Raw genomic sequence first — 15,519 nt, 5'->3', positions numbered from 1 at the left:
CCCTTAACAGATTTTTAAGTGTACAGTATAGTATGGTTAACTGTAAGCACAATGTTGTACAGCAGACCTTTAGAATTTATTGATCTTACATAAGTGAAACTTTATACCCATTGATTAGTAATTCCCCCATTTTCCTCCCCTCCCAGCCCCTGGCAACCACCATTCTACTCTATGCTTTAATGAGTTTGACTATTTTTGTTACCTCTTATAAGTGGAATTATGTGCTATTTGTTCTTCTGTGGCTGGCTTATTTCACGTAGCACCATGTCCTCCAGGTTCATCCATGTTGTCGTCTACTTCTCTAAGGGTGAACAATATTCCCTTGTATGTATATGTCATGCTCCATCTGTCAGGAACATTCTTTCCTGCCTTTTATTTACCTGCCAGCCTCAGTCTCCTCCTCCAACGTCCCTTCCTCCAGGAAGCCTTCCTCTACGCCCTGGGCTGGCTCAGGCACTTCCTCTGGGCTCGCACATTCCCCTTTGTTTTCCCCATGGTGGCCCTGACCCTTCGGCCTGCGCTTCCTCCCTCAATGCCTTGGTCACTTCAGCATCCCCCTGACCATGCTGAGTTGTCACTCTCTGGTGAGTGTCTGTCCCCCCCCATTCTTCCGTGAGCTTGTGAGGACAGGGACAGAGCCAGCCTGATCGCCACTGTGTTCCCAGCATCGCGCCCCACAGGGCTGGGCATGAGAAAAATTCAGTATGTGCATCAGACCCTTAATGCTTAGTTCAGGCCTGATCACATACTTGGTGCTCAATAAATCTGAGACAGAAATAAGAAGGCCTTTTGACTGTCCCACCCTAGTACTTTCCTCCTTGCTTCACCACCTCACACCTCGTCCTCGTCTCCCCTGACTTCTCTCTCTCCCTCTCCCTCCCTTCCTCTCTTCTCCTCCAGCCACACTTCACACTGGCCCCACCCAGCTCTGAGGCTTCCCTTTCTTGGGCATGATGCCCACCTCTCACACCCCTACCCGTGAATTTCAGGCCCTCCCTTGCTCAGCTGACCCAAAGGAGCACCTGAGATTTCAGCCTTTCTTTATTACCTTGGCACCCAAACTTCAGGTTTCAGAGCGTTGCTAAGTCTGCATACCTCTGAGCTGCCACTGATGGCATTTTTCTATATCCTCTTCGATAACATGAATTCATTTGGAAAGGAAACAACCTATGACGTATTCTTGCAAAAAACTGGATGAAGTAGAGCCACATATGTGATGGATAAATCTCAAAAGCATAATGTTGAGGTGGAAAAACTCAATTGCATGTACCATAAGATACAATTTATGTAAAGTTTACCAAAAAATCTAAAACTATTCTATACATTGTCAATGAATATATGCATATATATTAAAAATATGAAAGCGTGCATAGGAGTAGAAACCCGAAATGCTAACAAACATATGAAAAGTTGCTCAAAATCATCAGTAATAAAACAAGCGAGAATTGAAATAACGGCAGGTACCACTTTACACTGAATTACTCTTTGTCAAAAACTAGAAAGCTGAGTAATATCAAGGGTGGGTGCTGAGGAAATGATACAAGAACCCTCATGAACTGTTGGTTGGAGTGTGGAAGGGGACGGCCTTTGTGGAAAGCAAACTGCCACATACATACCCAGGACCCAGCAATTCTGCTCCCTAAGAAAGAGACACAAGTCTCTACCGGGCCAAGCGTGAGGGGGTTCACTGCAGCATTATTACCAGTGGGAGTGGTGTGGTGAGGGAGTTGGAAGTAGCCTGACTGCCCTCTCTGGGGAGGAGACAGTAAACTGGAGGATGCACACCAGAGGGGCCCCAAGCAACTGTCAGAAGCCATGGGCTCAATGTGCCCGGAGTCACATGGATGGACCTTAATAAACGTGTAGTGCTCAGCAAGAAAAGTAAGAATAGGGTGAGCTATTTAACACAATCACGGGTATGTCAATTAGAAAAGACATGAGCAGGAAACACTGGTATCCATTTTACAAGAACCCACTCAACAAAAAAAGATATATATGAGAATATTAGAATGTTTGCCAGTGGGGGGAGGGGGCACCGAAAGAGACTAGGATATGGAGATATGAGGAAATACATTAAATTTAAATCAAGGGGGCTACCCTGGTGGCGCAGTGGTTAAGAATCCGCCTGCCAATGCAGGGGACACGGGTTCGAGACCTGCTCCGGGTAGACTCCACGTGCCGCGGAGCAACTAATCCCGCGCGCCACAACTACTGAAGCCCGTGCGCCGAGAGCCCGTGCTCCGCAACAAGAGAAGCTGCTGCAATGAGAAGCCCGCGCACCGCAATGAAGAGTAGCCCCCCTCGCCGCAACTAGAGAAAAGCCCGCGCACAGCAACAAACACCCAATGCAGCCAAAAATAAAATAAATTAATTTTTTAAAAAAACACCATTCACTTAAAAAAAAATTTTAAATCAAGAAGTATCTTGTGGGGGATAATGAACTATAAACTGAGGGTGTGGGATTAACGCAATCCAGGACACCTGTGATCTGAAAAGGAAGACAAGGGAAGGGTGTGGAGGAGGAGGAGTCCCAGATTTATTTATTATTATTATTATTTTTTTATTTTTGGCTGCGTTGGGTCTTCGTTGCTGTGCGCGTGCTTTCTCTAGTTGCAGCGAGCAGGGGCTACTCTTTGTTGCGATGCACGGCCTTCTCGTTGCGGTGGCTTCTCTTGTTTCAGAGCACAGGCTCTAGGGCACGCGGGCTTCAGTAGTTGTGGCTCACGGGCTCTAGAGCGCAGGCTCAGTAGTTGTGGTGCACGGGCTTAGTTGCTCCGTGGCATGTGGGATCTTCCCAGACCAGGGATCAAACCCATGTCCCCTGCATTGGCAGGAGGATTCTTAACCACTGCGCCACCAGGGAAGTCCGAGTCCCAAATTTAGTAGTGAAGTTGTCCCTGGGGCGGGATCACGTGGCTTCAAATGCCATCTGCAATGTATGCACCTTAAAAAAACAATCTGCAGTGAATACAGAAAATACTTAGATTTGACAAAGCTGGGATGTAAGGATGTAGGTGTAGGTTACATTATCCCTACGTTTTCTTGTATAGTTGAAATATTTTATAATAAAAAAGTTTGAGAAAACTTTCCTTTCACCACTACGCATGGAAAACAAAACATCTTAAAAATAAATACAATGAAAATATGTTACTATTAAATTCTAGTGAGACACTGAGGCCTGTTGAAACCTGCTCTAAGCAAGAAAGGAGAGGTGTTTAGGACACAGTAGCATCAAATTACTGAGCCTCTCTCCATGGCACCGTCTGAAGGACTGGTTAGAAATGGCTCACCTTCTCATCATATGAATTTTGTATCATTTCATGCCATTTCATTTCATGTCCATGGAATGCCTAAAATTACCTCATGTGCCCTCTTTCGAAAACACCACTTTTAACACATCGAATATGTTTCTTTTGAAAGGATCTACCCTCTTTAGAATAAGGCATTGGAATAAAAAAAAATACAGAAAAGTGCACTTATCGTGAGGGTACCGCTTGATGAATTTTCACAGTCTGAATACCCCTGTGTAACCAGCATCCAAATCAAGAAAGAGAAGCCCCCTTCCTGTCCCCCCGCCCAGTCACATGCTCCCAAGGGTAACCACTCCCTGACTTTTATCATTCTAGATTGGTATTGCCTGTTCTAGAACTTCCTATCTAGCATCATACAGTGGTAGTCTTTTGAGTGGCTTTTTTCATTTAACGTAATGCTTTTGAGTTTCATCCCTGTGGTTGCGTGTATCCATAGTTCGTTCCCTTTTGTTGCTGAATAGTATCCATTATATGCATGTACCATCATGGACTTATCCATCCTCCTGTTAAGGGACACTTGGGTGGTTTCCAATGTGGGGCTGCTATGAATACACTCACAGCCGTTAGTAGACACAAGTGGGGGAATTTCCAGGGACAAATGGCCGGATCATAGCATAGGCGTATGTCATCTTTAGGAGATCTTGGCGTTGTGATTTTTATCATCAGCCTTCTGAGCATCTGAGTAATTAGCACTTCAAATTTTATTGTTTTGAAGACTAGCTTATATAACAGTAAGAAAGAATAGTGAAAATTCAAGTTTGACATCAAAACACACTGGGTTCCTGTTTCAGAACAAAATGAATCCCTTTTACGGCAGGTGACATATGCCTCCATTGATGAAAACTTTTTGCTTTTACTAGACATTTTATATAACTTCCAATTGCTTATAGTTATCAACTATTTGAAAATAAAAAATATTTCATATTATTAGTATGGTCCTATTATTTTGCAAGTTACTTTAGCTAAAACTTATAAAATGTATTTGACAGGTTATATACATTATTATTTCAATGTACTCATTAGTCCTTAATATAGATGTAAATCAACAGAGAAAAACTATTTTAAATGTTTAGTGGATTGACTAAAAATCAAATTTTAGTGGGTAGTGGATTGACTAAAAATCAAATTATCCATTTTAATCGGAAGACATCTCATAAGTCTTATTACCAAGCCAGTATCTTGACGATTGAATTTTAAGTTCCATTTGTTTGCCCATTTCTCACTGGGGAAAGCCAAAGCACAGAGAGAAAACCAAGCAAATGCCCTAGCTCTCCGGGTTGAAAACTTCTGGGGAAGGACGGGCCCAAGTCACCCTTTTCGCCTGCAGAATCAGCCTTTTGCCACTAGGGGGCGCCACCGGAGAGACCGTGGGCCGCTCCGGAGCGCTGCTGGTGAGGCGCGGCAGCCCACTGCACACCAGGCCCGAAGACACCCTTTGCAGATATCCCCGGCCTCAGTTCCCATCGCCGCCCAGGAAACTGGTCTGATGGTACCCATTCTGCAGATGGGCAGATGCACACGCCAGGTCGCGCGGCACGTAGTAGGCGGAACAGGGATTTGAACCGAGGTCTCTTCGATTCTGCAAACTGAAGACATTTCCACCCACGGCTCCACCTCCCTGTGACCCTGCTTTGTCCGCGCGTTTGTGGTGATGGGGGGGGGGTCCCACCAAGCCCATTCAGGGTGCCCCTCCCTTTTGCTTGCACACTCCTCTCCCTGCTTGCTCACTAAACACTCATCTCAAAATCCCGTCACACACCCATCTCCTTCCATCCTCCCCCTCAGCTCAGAGACCGAGCACCAGCATCCCGAGCATCCCTCCCACTTGCCTCATCTCCTCCCACCTCCCTGCCTCATCCAGCCGCCCTTGCCTGCTGGGGTCCCTGCCTAGACCTCCCCTTGGGCTCCCAGCCTTGGAGAGGTGGAGCCACCAGTAGAGGAGGCAGTTCTGGGATTGCAGACACGCGTGTGGGGTTTTTTTTTTTTTTTAATTATTCGTTTATTTATTTATTTATTTTTGGCTGCATTGGGTCTTCGTTCCTGCTCCCGGGCTTTCTTCTAGTTCTGGCGAGCGGGGGGGTGGCTACTCTTCCTTGCGGTGCGCAGGCTTCTCATCGCGGTGGTTTCTCTTGTTGCGGAGCACAGCTCTAGGTGTGTGGGCTTCAGTAGTTGCAGCATGTGGGCTCAGTAGTTGTGGCTGCGGGCTCTACAGCACAGGCTCAGTAGTTGTGGCTTACGGGCTTAGTTGCTCCGCGGCATGTGGGATCTTCCCGGACCAGGGCTCGAACCCGTGTCCCCTGCCTTGGCAGGTGGATTCTTAACCACTGTACCACCAGGGAAGTCCCCTTACTTGTGGGTTTGACCTGGATCTCTCCCTCCTCCCAGGAAGGCCCTAGTCCTGAGGAGAGACATCAGGTTGTGCACTCGCCCTCTCCACCCCGCCCACTTCCACCACCATGACAGACGGGGAACCAGAGGCCACTGCAGGTCACCCTGCTCATGTGGCCAGATATTAGCACAATCTGGAATTTCAGGTCTGTAAATCACTTGGGGGAGGGGGCTCATAAAACTGTTCTCCCATTCTGATCTGCCGGCTTGACCTCTTGTCCCCTCCTCCAGACACCCTCCCCCCTTCCAGGAAACTGGCCCAAGGAGGGGCCTGGGCATATATAGGGAGCCACTGTGGGAGGGCCTGGCCAGAGAGGCTTCAGGCAGAGAAGGTAAGGACGGGGCTCTTGGGGTCTGGATGGGCCGGGGGAGCTGGGGAGGTCTGAGGCTAGGGGTTGGGGGCAGCCCTGAGCTCTGGCCAGTGACTGCCCCACCCAAGGCTACGTTTCCTCTTTTTTATTTGGCCAAGCCACTCAGCTTGTGGGATCTTGGTTCCCCAACCAGGGATTGAACCCATGTCCCCTGCAGTGGGAGCACAGAGTCCTAACCACTGGACCACCAGGGAACTCCCTCCTCCTCTGTAAAATGGCCCACTGCCTGGGTTGTGGGAGGCTGGGCACACTTGGTACTGGCTTGGGCCCATCAGAGAGCTGGCAGCAGCCCCTGGCAGCTGGGGTGTGGAATGGGGGCAGTGGGTCCTCTCCCGGCCCCTGCCTGGCCTCATCCCGGCTCGTGTGTCCCAGGCAAGACTATGGCTTCTGCGGCAGCAGCAACAACAGAGAAGGGGTCTCCAGTTGTGGTGGGTCTGCTGGTCGTGGGAAACATCATCATTCTGGTGAGACATTCCCTGGTGCTGGGAGCCCAGTGGGCGGGTGAAGAGGAGGGGGTCGGTCCTGAGCCTGGGAGTGGGACAGCTGAGGGCCCAGGACTCACCTAATGGCCAGTGTCGCCTGGCTCTCAAGTCAGAGCAGCCCCGATTCGAATCCCAGCTCTGCCTCTCCCCAGCTGTGTGATCGTGAGTAAGCGACTTTACTTCTTTGTGCCTGTTTCCCCATCTATAAATTATGTCCTCTCTGTGGGCATTGTTGTGTGGATTAATCCATGTATGGCCCTCAGCTCAAAAAAAGTGCTTGACCAGTGCCAGCTATCATCATTAACATGATTATGGACATAAGGTGCATGATTGGTGCACAGGAGACCAATAGTAATGTATAATAACAATGTCTTTTAATTAAGTGATACCTGTACATGGCTCTGGAGCCAGACAGCCTGGGTTCAAATCCCAGCTCTGTCACTTTCTACTGTGGGACTTGGGGCCAGTGATGTAACCTCTCTGGGCCTCAGTGTTCTCATCTGTAAGATGGAGATAAAATAGGAATGCTGAGAGGATAAAATGAGTTATTGGATTTGTGCTTAGGCCAGAATTTGGCACACGTGGTTGCTATCTGTGTTGGCCATAACAGCAGTAGCGCAGGAGAGCTGGTAACAACGATGATTATCACCCAGAAAGCAGTTTCAAGGACCAACGCACACAGTAAATACTCTATGAGAGTTAGTTTGATTGTTGGCAAAGGTGTCCACTGAACAGTCTTCCTCTCTCCTTGTTCCCCATCCCAACAGATAACCAGATTTTTATTTTCTCCAATATTTCTTTAAGCAAATAGGAACCTATATATCTATTTTCTCCCCTTTCTTGCCCCAAACGTAGCTCATTCCACACCCTGCTCCGTGCCTCCCATTTCCTCCTGCGCACATTCTCTGTGCACATAAGTCCTCAGACAGCCTCCCTGCCCTTTTCCACAACTGCCCAGCCCTCCGTTGTGTGGCATCCTGGCTCCTTTACCCACAGTGCTGTGGGGAATAACCTTGCGGGTGTGTGATTTTCCTGCCTGGGCAGGTGTATCTGGAGTATTGATTCCTGCAAGTGGAATTGCTGGATCAAAGGCTTGATGCTTTTGTAATAGTTCTGGCCACGGCCAGACTCCCCTCCTCAGGGAGTAGCAACACTCTTCAGGGGAGGCGGGCTAACCCAGCATCTCCTCGGTGCCAGTCATGAGCTCCAGGCTTTGCATGTAGCATCTCTTTGTATCCTTGAAGCCACTGGCAGCTGGGGTGTGGGTGGGGGCAGGGATCTGGCTGGGTCCTCCCTTCCCTCATGGCCTCCTGCCCACCTTCATCCCTGCTCATGGAAGGTGACATCTTTGCCACTCTTACTACGTGCCCACTTCACCAAGAGGGCAGTAGAGGCTCAGAATGGGGAAGGCCCTTCTCATGGAGACTCATGCAGCCGGGGCTGCTGCCCCTGTGCAGGCCTTGCTAACCGGCTGCTCTGTCCAGCTGTCAGGCCTGGCCCTGTTTGCTGAAACGGTATGGGTGACCGCCGACCAGTACCGCGTGTACCCACTGATGGGCGTCTCGGGCAAGGATGACGTCTTCGCCAGTGCCTGGATCGCCATCTTCTGCGGCTTCTCCTTCTTCGTGGTGGCCAGCTTTGGTGTGGGCGCAGCGCTCTGCCGCCGCCGGTCCATGATGCTCACGGTGAGGCCCCAGGAGGAAGGGATGGGGACGGCTGGGCACAAAGGTCACCCTCACAGAGTCGTAATAACAACCACACCGCAGCCACTAGTGTGTGTTCCGCCTGGCACCACACTTGGGCCTCGTGGCAATCAGGTCATTTAATCTGCCCATAACCTAATAACCTAGGCTCAGCTGTTACCCCCATTTTTCAAAGAAAACTGGGGCACAGGGGAGGCAGGGAAGGAAGCTCTGCGTGGGAGGATGGCTCTTAAGTAGCAGGACTGGCATTTGAACCTCAGCTGGTTGGTCTCCAGGGTCTGTGCTCGGGAGCTCTGTTGATAACAATGACAATAATAATAGCACAGCAACCATTTAATGAGCGCTCACTACATTCTACATGCTTTACATAGATTAGTTCATTTGTTCCTCACAACCCACCGTGAGGTACCATCATCATCTTCATCATCATCATCATCTTCATGGCCCATTTGACAGAGTTGAAACTGAGGCTCAGAGAAGTGAATCCACTTAACCAGGGTGGCACAGCAAGTGAGTGACAGAGCCAGGATTTAAACCTGAGCACTTCAATGCTTGAGCCTAGGCTCCTAATCTCTGCCCACAGCAATAACCCACACTCCCCAAGTACCTCTCATGTTCTGACACTAGGCTAAGCAGTTTAGAAAATGAGCTCCTTCAATCCTCCCAGAATCCGTCTGAAGTTAGTGCTTCTCTACCCATTTACCAGATGAGGAAACTGAGGTTCAAAGAGGCCCACAGCCCAGATGATAGGGAGACCAGGGATTCCAATCCTGGCCCCACTGACACAGAGCCAACACTGGGTTTTCCCCAGCTGAGGGCTTTTTGGATTCCCAGGAGCAGCTACTTATCCAATCCACAAATGTTTATACAGCAAGAACCATGTGCCAAACCCTGCGCTAGGCACTAGGCTATTTTGTGAGCAAACCATAAAAGCCCTTGCCATGGGGGAGGATACACTCATGGGGGAGACAGTGACCAGGCAAGGGAGAGCTGGAGCTGGGGATGGGAAAGGGAAGATCTTGCAGGCAGCGAAAGTGAAGCCCCAGGGCGGGGGCTGGGGCGGGGGGGGGGGGGGTGGGCTGGGGGTTGGTAAGGGAGTGAGCCGCTTGAGTATCTGCAGAAAGAGCATTCCAGGTGGAGGGAACAGCAAGAGCAAAGGCTCTGAAGCCAGAGGGGACAGGAGTCCAGTGTGGCTGGAGCCAAGTGGGGGTGAGTGAGTGAGTGAGAGGAACTGAAGGCGGGCAGGGGAGGAGAACAGCAGCGGGGGGAGGCTTGCTGGCCTTGAGGGGAGAGAGGGGCGAGAGCGGAGGTGGGCCTATCAGGTGGACCTGCAGGCCTTGGTAAAGACTTTGGCTTCTCTATGAGTAACGTGGAGCCATGCAAAGGCTCTTTTCCTTTCCTTTTCTTCTTTTTTTTTTCTTTCTTTCCTGCATTTAGTTCTCTGGCAGAACAATTTAACCAAAGTCCTAAAAGTTCACCCAACTAGTAAAAGAAAAAAGGTCTGTGTCTGTCTCTCCTATTAGTTTGTCATTAACTAAGACACGGATTTTTTTTTTTTTTTGATTATTATGGGAAATCTCAAACAGACTCTAGTGAATGGCACGATGCACCCTGTGTACCTATCGCCTGGTTTCCACAATATCACCCACACATCGTCCCCTCTACCCCTACCCTCTGCCTGCCCACATTTTTCTTTCCTGGGGTATTTTGAAGCACATTCCAGACACCAAGTCACTTCCCTGTAAATACTTGCGTGCACATTTCTCTGAGTGATAAGGACGTGGTTTTAAAGCAGCCAGGCATGTGTGGCCACATCACCTCGTCTGGGCAGTGGAGCTGGCACATCCACACCCCACGCCCTGTTGCTTTAAGGGTGAGGGGAGGGGACAGCTGAGGATCAGAAACATAATTTTCATCAAACACCAGTTAAAGAACTTTTTCAGATTTGGGTTTTTTTGTTTTTTTTGTTTTCCCCAACCACTGTACCACGGGCACATTGTGCAAAATTCACCCCAGTCCCTTCCCATTTATCTTCCAATACCCAATCTGTGTTCAGATGTCCTTGGTTGTCTCGGGCATGTCTTTATTTTTTTCTTTTCTACAGTAGGCATTCATTTTACTGCATCCAAGCCAACAGTTAACAGTTAAGGGAATACCTTACATATTTTTGTTGATTGCATTGTCCTGTAACGTTTTATTTTAAAAAATTTCAAACGTACAGAAAAGGTAAAGACTTGCACGGTGAACACCTGTATATCCCCCACGTAGATGTTTCCATCCACATTGTCCTATACTTTTTTTTTTTTAACATCTTTATTGGAGTATAATTGCTTTACAATGGTGTGTTAGTTTCTGCTTTATAGCAAAGTGAATCAGCTATACATATACATATATCCCCATATCCCCTCCCTCTTGCATCTCCCTCCCACCCTCCCTATCCCACCCCTCTAGGTGGTCACAAAGCACTGAGCTGGTATCCCTGTGCTATGCGGCTGCTTCCCACTAGCTAGCTATTTTACATTTGGTAGTGTATATATGTCCACGCTGCTCTCTCACTTTGTCCCAGCTTACCCTTCCCCCTCCCCGTATCCGCAAGTCCATTCTCTAGTAGGTCTGCGTCTTTATTCCCATCTTGCCACTAGGTTCTTCATGACCATTTTTTTTTTTTTTTTAGATTCCATATATATGCGTTAGCATACGGTATTTGTTTTTCTCTTTCTGACTTACTTCACTCTGTATGACAGTCTCTAGGTCCATCTACCTCACTACAAATAACTCAATTTCGTTCCTTTTTATGGCTGAGTAATATTCCATTGTATATATGTGCCGCATCTTCTTTATCCATGTCCTATACTTTTTAAAAGATTGTGTTTCTGGGAATTCCCTGGCGGTCCAGTGGTTAGGACTCAGTGCTTTCGCCACCAGGACCGGGTTCCATCCCTGGTCGGGGCACGGCCAAAAAAAAAAAAAAAAATTGCACTTCTCTCGTGGATCCATCCCTTGAGGGGTGAGACTTCACAGGTTTGGCCCTGACAGGGCTGTCCCTGAGACCCTCCCTCCGTCTCTCCGCAGTACCTGGCACTCATGCTCACCGTCTACATCTTTGAGTGCGCCTCCTGCATCACGTCCTACACCCACCGAGACTACGTGAGTCGGGGGGAGGACAGGGGAGGGGCATGACTTCCAGGGACAGTTTGGTGAGGGTCTTGGGCCGGCAGTGGAGGTCGATCTCTCTCCCCACCCAGCCCTGCTGGACCCTGTTCTTCCCGGCCCACTGCAGATGGTGTCCAACCCATCCCTGATCACCAAGCAGATGCTGACCTTCTACAGTGCAGACTCGGACCAGGGCCGGGAGCTCACCCGCCTCTGGGATCGCATCATGATTGAGGTGGGCGAGGGTAGGCAGGATGGGTGGGGAGGGCTGGAAGAGCTGAGGCTCTGACCAGGTCTCCCATTATGGCCCCCATTAGGGCTCCCATTATGCCCATTGGTAGATGATATCCACTCATGTGGTTCTTATGAGGGAGGGGCTCTTGTCCTTGCGATTTTCGGGATGAAAACAGGCCCAAAAAAGGGAAAGTCACTTGCCCAGGGTCATATGCTTGGTAAGGGGCAGAGCTGGGATCCAAACCTAGATCCAGAGCCCCTGCTCTTAACCATTGCACATGCTGTCTTTTTTTTTTTTTTTTTTTTTTGGCAGCATTGGGTCTTCGCTGTTGCGCTCAGGCTTTCTCTAGTTGCAGCGAGCGGGGGCTACTCTTCGTTGCGGTGCGCGGGCTTCTCATTGCGGTGGCTTCTCTTGTTGAGGAGCATGGGCTCTAGGCACGCGGACTTCAGTAGTTATGGCACGCGGGCTCAGTAGTTGTGGTTCACGGGCTCTAGAGAGCAGGCTCAGTAGTTGTGGCGCACGGGCTTAGTTGCTCCACAGCATGTGGGATCTTCCCGGACCAGGGCTCAAACCCGTGTCCCCTGCACTGGCAGGCGGATTCTTAACCACTGGGCCACCAGGGAAGTCCGCACCTGCTGTCTTAATAGTAACAATAGTAATAATAATAACAGATGGTGGTCCAGTGGTTAGGACTCCGTGCTTCCACCACAGGGGACTCGGGTTTGATCCCTAGCTGGGAAACTAAGATCTGCATAGCGGCGAGGCAGCGGCCAAAAAAAAAAAAAGAATTGTTCAATTAAAAAAATAACAAAAACAAACACTTAAGAGCACTATGTTTTGTTTAGCGCCATTCAAAGCACTTTCAAGCTTATTTAATCCTCACAACCAGTCCATAAAGAAGATCAGCTCTTTAGCGGTGAGGAAACCAAGGCAGGAAGCTGAGGGTTTGCACGAGGTCACACAGCTGGTAGGTCACAGAACCAAAAGGACTCAAACCCAGGCTGTCAGGTTCCAGAAGCCACATTCTTAATTAAACTCAACATGATATGGCAGCACAAGAGGAGAATATTGAGGACCCAAGGGAAATTGAGGTCCCCATTTGGTTCGTCATGCAGCTAGCCAGGACTGGGACCCAGGTTTGAAGGAGCCTATGTTTTCATCATTTGAGAGTCACAAATTAAACACCCACGGGGGTCAGGAGAAGCCAGAAATCTGCCTTTTGGTGTCACTTACCTCAGGTTTTGTTGACAGCTAATTAAAAAAAAAAATTTTTTTCCAATGAATTTGTTTTTCAAAACAATTTTAAAATAAATCATGAGTGTGGGTTTGAGCCAAATCCCCCATCAGCCTCGGGGTGCTGGGACAAGTATCTTCTGCTCCTTTGCTCACGCACAGACACTGCTGCCCCTCTTCGAGGAGGCCCAGGATGTGGGAAGTGCAGGCCAACCTTATCCTTCCTCGCTGTGTGACCTCAGGGGAGCGGCTGTCCTCTCTGAGCCAGAGTCCTCCTGACCCCTTCCTCTCTCTCCAGCAAGAGTGCTGTGGCACGTCAGGTCCCACGGACTGGGTGAACTTCACATCAGCCTTCCGGGCCACCACCCCAGAGGTGGTGTTCCCCTGGCCCCCGCTGTGCTGTCGACGGACTGGCAACTTCATCCCCCTCAGTGAAGAAGGCTGCCGCCTGGGCCACTTGGACTACCTGTTCACCAAGGTGTGTCTCCTCCCCACTGCTGTGTCTGTCAGGCTATCTGGCCCCCTCTGGTTCTTCTCTTTCTCCCTCCCACTGTCTGTCTGTCTGCTCCTCCCTCCCATCTGGCTTTCTCCTTCTCTCCCCTCCCTCCGACTCTCTCAACTCTCCATCTGTCCCTCCCTCCCTCTGCAAGTCAGCGGGATGAACCCCGGTTCCGGTTTGATCTGATCCAGACCTGGCGGCGCCTGAAACTTCTCAGCTTGTCTGGGGATAAGAGCAACAGTAATAGTACCAGCAGCACAACACCAATAACAACCAACATTTATTGAGCTTTTACTTTGTACCAGGCCTCCTTGTAGGTGCTTTAAGTTTTTGCCTTATTTAATTCTCACCACAGCCTTATGAGGTAAAGGTTATAATTATCTCATTTTACAGATGATGAACCTCACTAGTGACGGATGGAGTTGGGATGTGATTTCAGGCAGTCAGGCCCCAACCAGGTGCTTTAATTCCTGCAAAGGGAGTTCAGAGGCAGAGAGAGAAACCAGAGGAGGAGAACTGGTCCCCTTGGCTGCCTGGAGGCCCTTCACCGTCATGCCTTAGATCAGGTGTCACACAGAGGGGAGCCTGCATGCAAACCATCACGGCCACCAGAGTCGGACAGCCCTTCCTTGAGCCCTGGCTCTCTGCAGAGTGCTTCCATGCATCATCTCACAGGATCACCACGACTGCTTTCGGAGGGCAGTGCTGTCAAAGATCGCCATTTCACAGATAGCAAAACTGAGGCTCAGAGGGTCAGAATCATAGCTAGGCCCCATAGCCAGCAAGCGGCAGAGCTGACCCCCAGCTCTGTCCTGCCTGACTCCAGGGCACACACCCTGAATCTTTGTTCTTGGCTGCTTCCAAGTTGCGCCAAGCGGGGGTCTACATGAAGGCGACAGGTGTGGGGCTCTGGGCCCACTCAGCCTTACCTCCAAATGAGGAGATGTCAGAACTGGACTGATCCTAAAGGCGTATTTCAAACCCTTGGAACTTGGGGGCAGCATGGAAAGCCAGCCCAAAACAAAATCACCCTCAGACTGTCATAGGCACCATCGGGGCAGCACCTGCTCGTGCAGGGCCTGGGTTAACATCACCTCCCTGGCTCCCTGAAACCACCCTGGGAGGGAGACACTGCTGGGATCCCCAGGGTGAGACACCCACTTCCTCGTGGTCCCACAGGTAAGAAAACCAAGGCTCGAGGCAGGAAGTGACTTTCCCAAGGGTGCCCAGTGACTCTTGCTTTCAGCAGCCAGCCTCCCCAGGCATTTTCTCAGACCCCCGTGTTCCCCCTGCCCAGGGCTGCTTCGAACACATTGGCCACGCCATCGACAGCTACACGTGGGGCATCTCATGGTTTGGGTTTGCCATCCTGATGTGGACGGTGAGAGGCGGGAGCCTATGGGCTGGGTGGGATGCGGCTGTGAGGCTGGGGCGCCCCTCACCTGACTCCTGCTCTCCAGCTTCCTGTGATGCTGATGGCCATGTATTTCTACACCACGTTGTGAGGAACAAGAAGGGAAGTCCTCGTGCACACCCGGCTCCTCCTCCTGCTCCCTCCCGCTGAGATGGCCGCCTCACCTCTCCCTTTCCCACCTCCTCCACCCTTCCCTCCCTCTACTCCAAAGATGTTTTACCAGGTTTCTGAGCCCTGCTGGGAGTCGGCGTGCCCTGAAACCCCTGGACATGTGTGCACGGACCCTTAGACCTTAACCCCATCTCACTTGGCTGATTCCTGGCCCATCTTTCAGTGTCAACTTAAAGTCCTGTCCTGGGAGGGGGGGTGGGCCCTTCCCTGATCTTACCACCCCATTTGCGGATGCCTCTCTTGTAGCTCCCTGAGTTCCTCCTTCATGCTAGTTGTCGTCATCATCACTGAATAGTTTGTGATTGTCTATTTAAGCTCTGGTAGACTGGGACTGCCATGAGGGGAGGGACAAGTTCTGTTATGGTTACTTTAATATCCCCAGTATTGCCCAGCACAGGGCTGAGCATGGATATTCAATAAATACTGCTTGAATGAGTTAATTTGTTTTCTTCGGAGGCCGAGGCGAATAACCAGAACTCTTCCAATGGAAGTGGCAGAAACCCAGCTGGCACTGACTGAAACACAAAATAGAAAGTATTGGCTCGTGTAACTGAGTCAG

General features: G+C 50.0%; 1 protein-coding gene across 3 annotated transcripts; it reads left to right on the top strand.

Annotated features, from left to right (window-relative positions):
* Positions 1-2: 2 nt before the first annotated feature.
* Positions 3-15,395, top strand: UPK1A (uroplakin 1A). 3 transcript variants are annotated; one of them, XM_082437805.1, is made up of 10 exons: positions 3-5,279; positions 5,697-5,845; positions 5,931-6,031; positions 6,443-6,534; positions 8,037-8,237; positions 11,328-11,402; positions 11,536-11,643; positions 13,175-13,354; positions 14,673-14,756; positions 14,836-15,395. In XM_082437805.1, exons 2-10 carry the CDS (start codon positions 5,811-5,813, stop codon positions 14,878-14,880), a joined length of 921 nt encoding a protein of 306 aa, XP_082293931.1. In that variant the 5' UTR covers positions 3-5,279; positions 5,697-5,810; the 3' UTR covers positions 14,881-15,395. The 3 variants fall into 3 exon arrangements, with proteins under 3 accessions (XP_082293931.1, XP_082293930.1, XP_082293932.1); XM_082437804.1 differs by lacking the exons at positions 14,673-14,756; positions 14,836-15,395 and adding an exon at positions 13,769-14,660; XM_082437806.1 differs by lacking the exons at positions 11,328-11,402; positions 11,536-11,643; positions 14,673-14,756; positions 14,836-15,395 and adding an exon at positions 13,769-14,660.
* Positions 15,396-15,519: the final 124 nt, after the last annotated feature.

This window comes from Balaenoptera physalus (genome assembly GCF_965194825.1).
Source record: "Balaenoptera physalus genome assembly, chromosome: 19".
NCBI classification, from domain to species: domain Eukaryota; kingdom Metazoa; phylum Chordata; class Mammalia; order Artiodactyla; family Balaenopteridae; genus Balaenoptera; species Balaenoptera physalus.
Note: the sequence above shows the minus strand (reverse complement) of the source record. Positions and strands in the feature narration are given on the sequence as shown.

Coding starts and splice junctions, on each gene's coding strand:
- UPK1A (XM_082437804.1), top strand. CDS start 5,811: ATGTGGCCAGATATTAGCACAATCTGGAATTTCAG. Junction 6,032..6,442: donor AGAGGCTTCAGGCAGAGAAG/GTAAGGACGGGG, acceptor CGTGTGTCCCAG/GCAAGACTATGGCTTCTGCG. Junction 11,403..11,535: donor CCTACACCCACCGAGACTAC/GTGAGTCGGGGG, acceptor GGCCCACTGCAG/ATGGTGTCCAACCCATCCCT.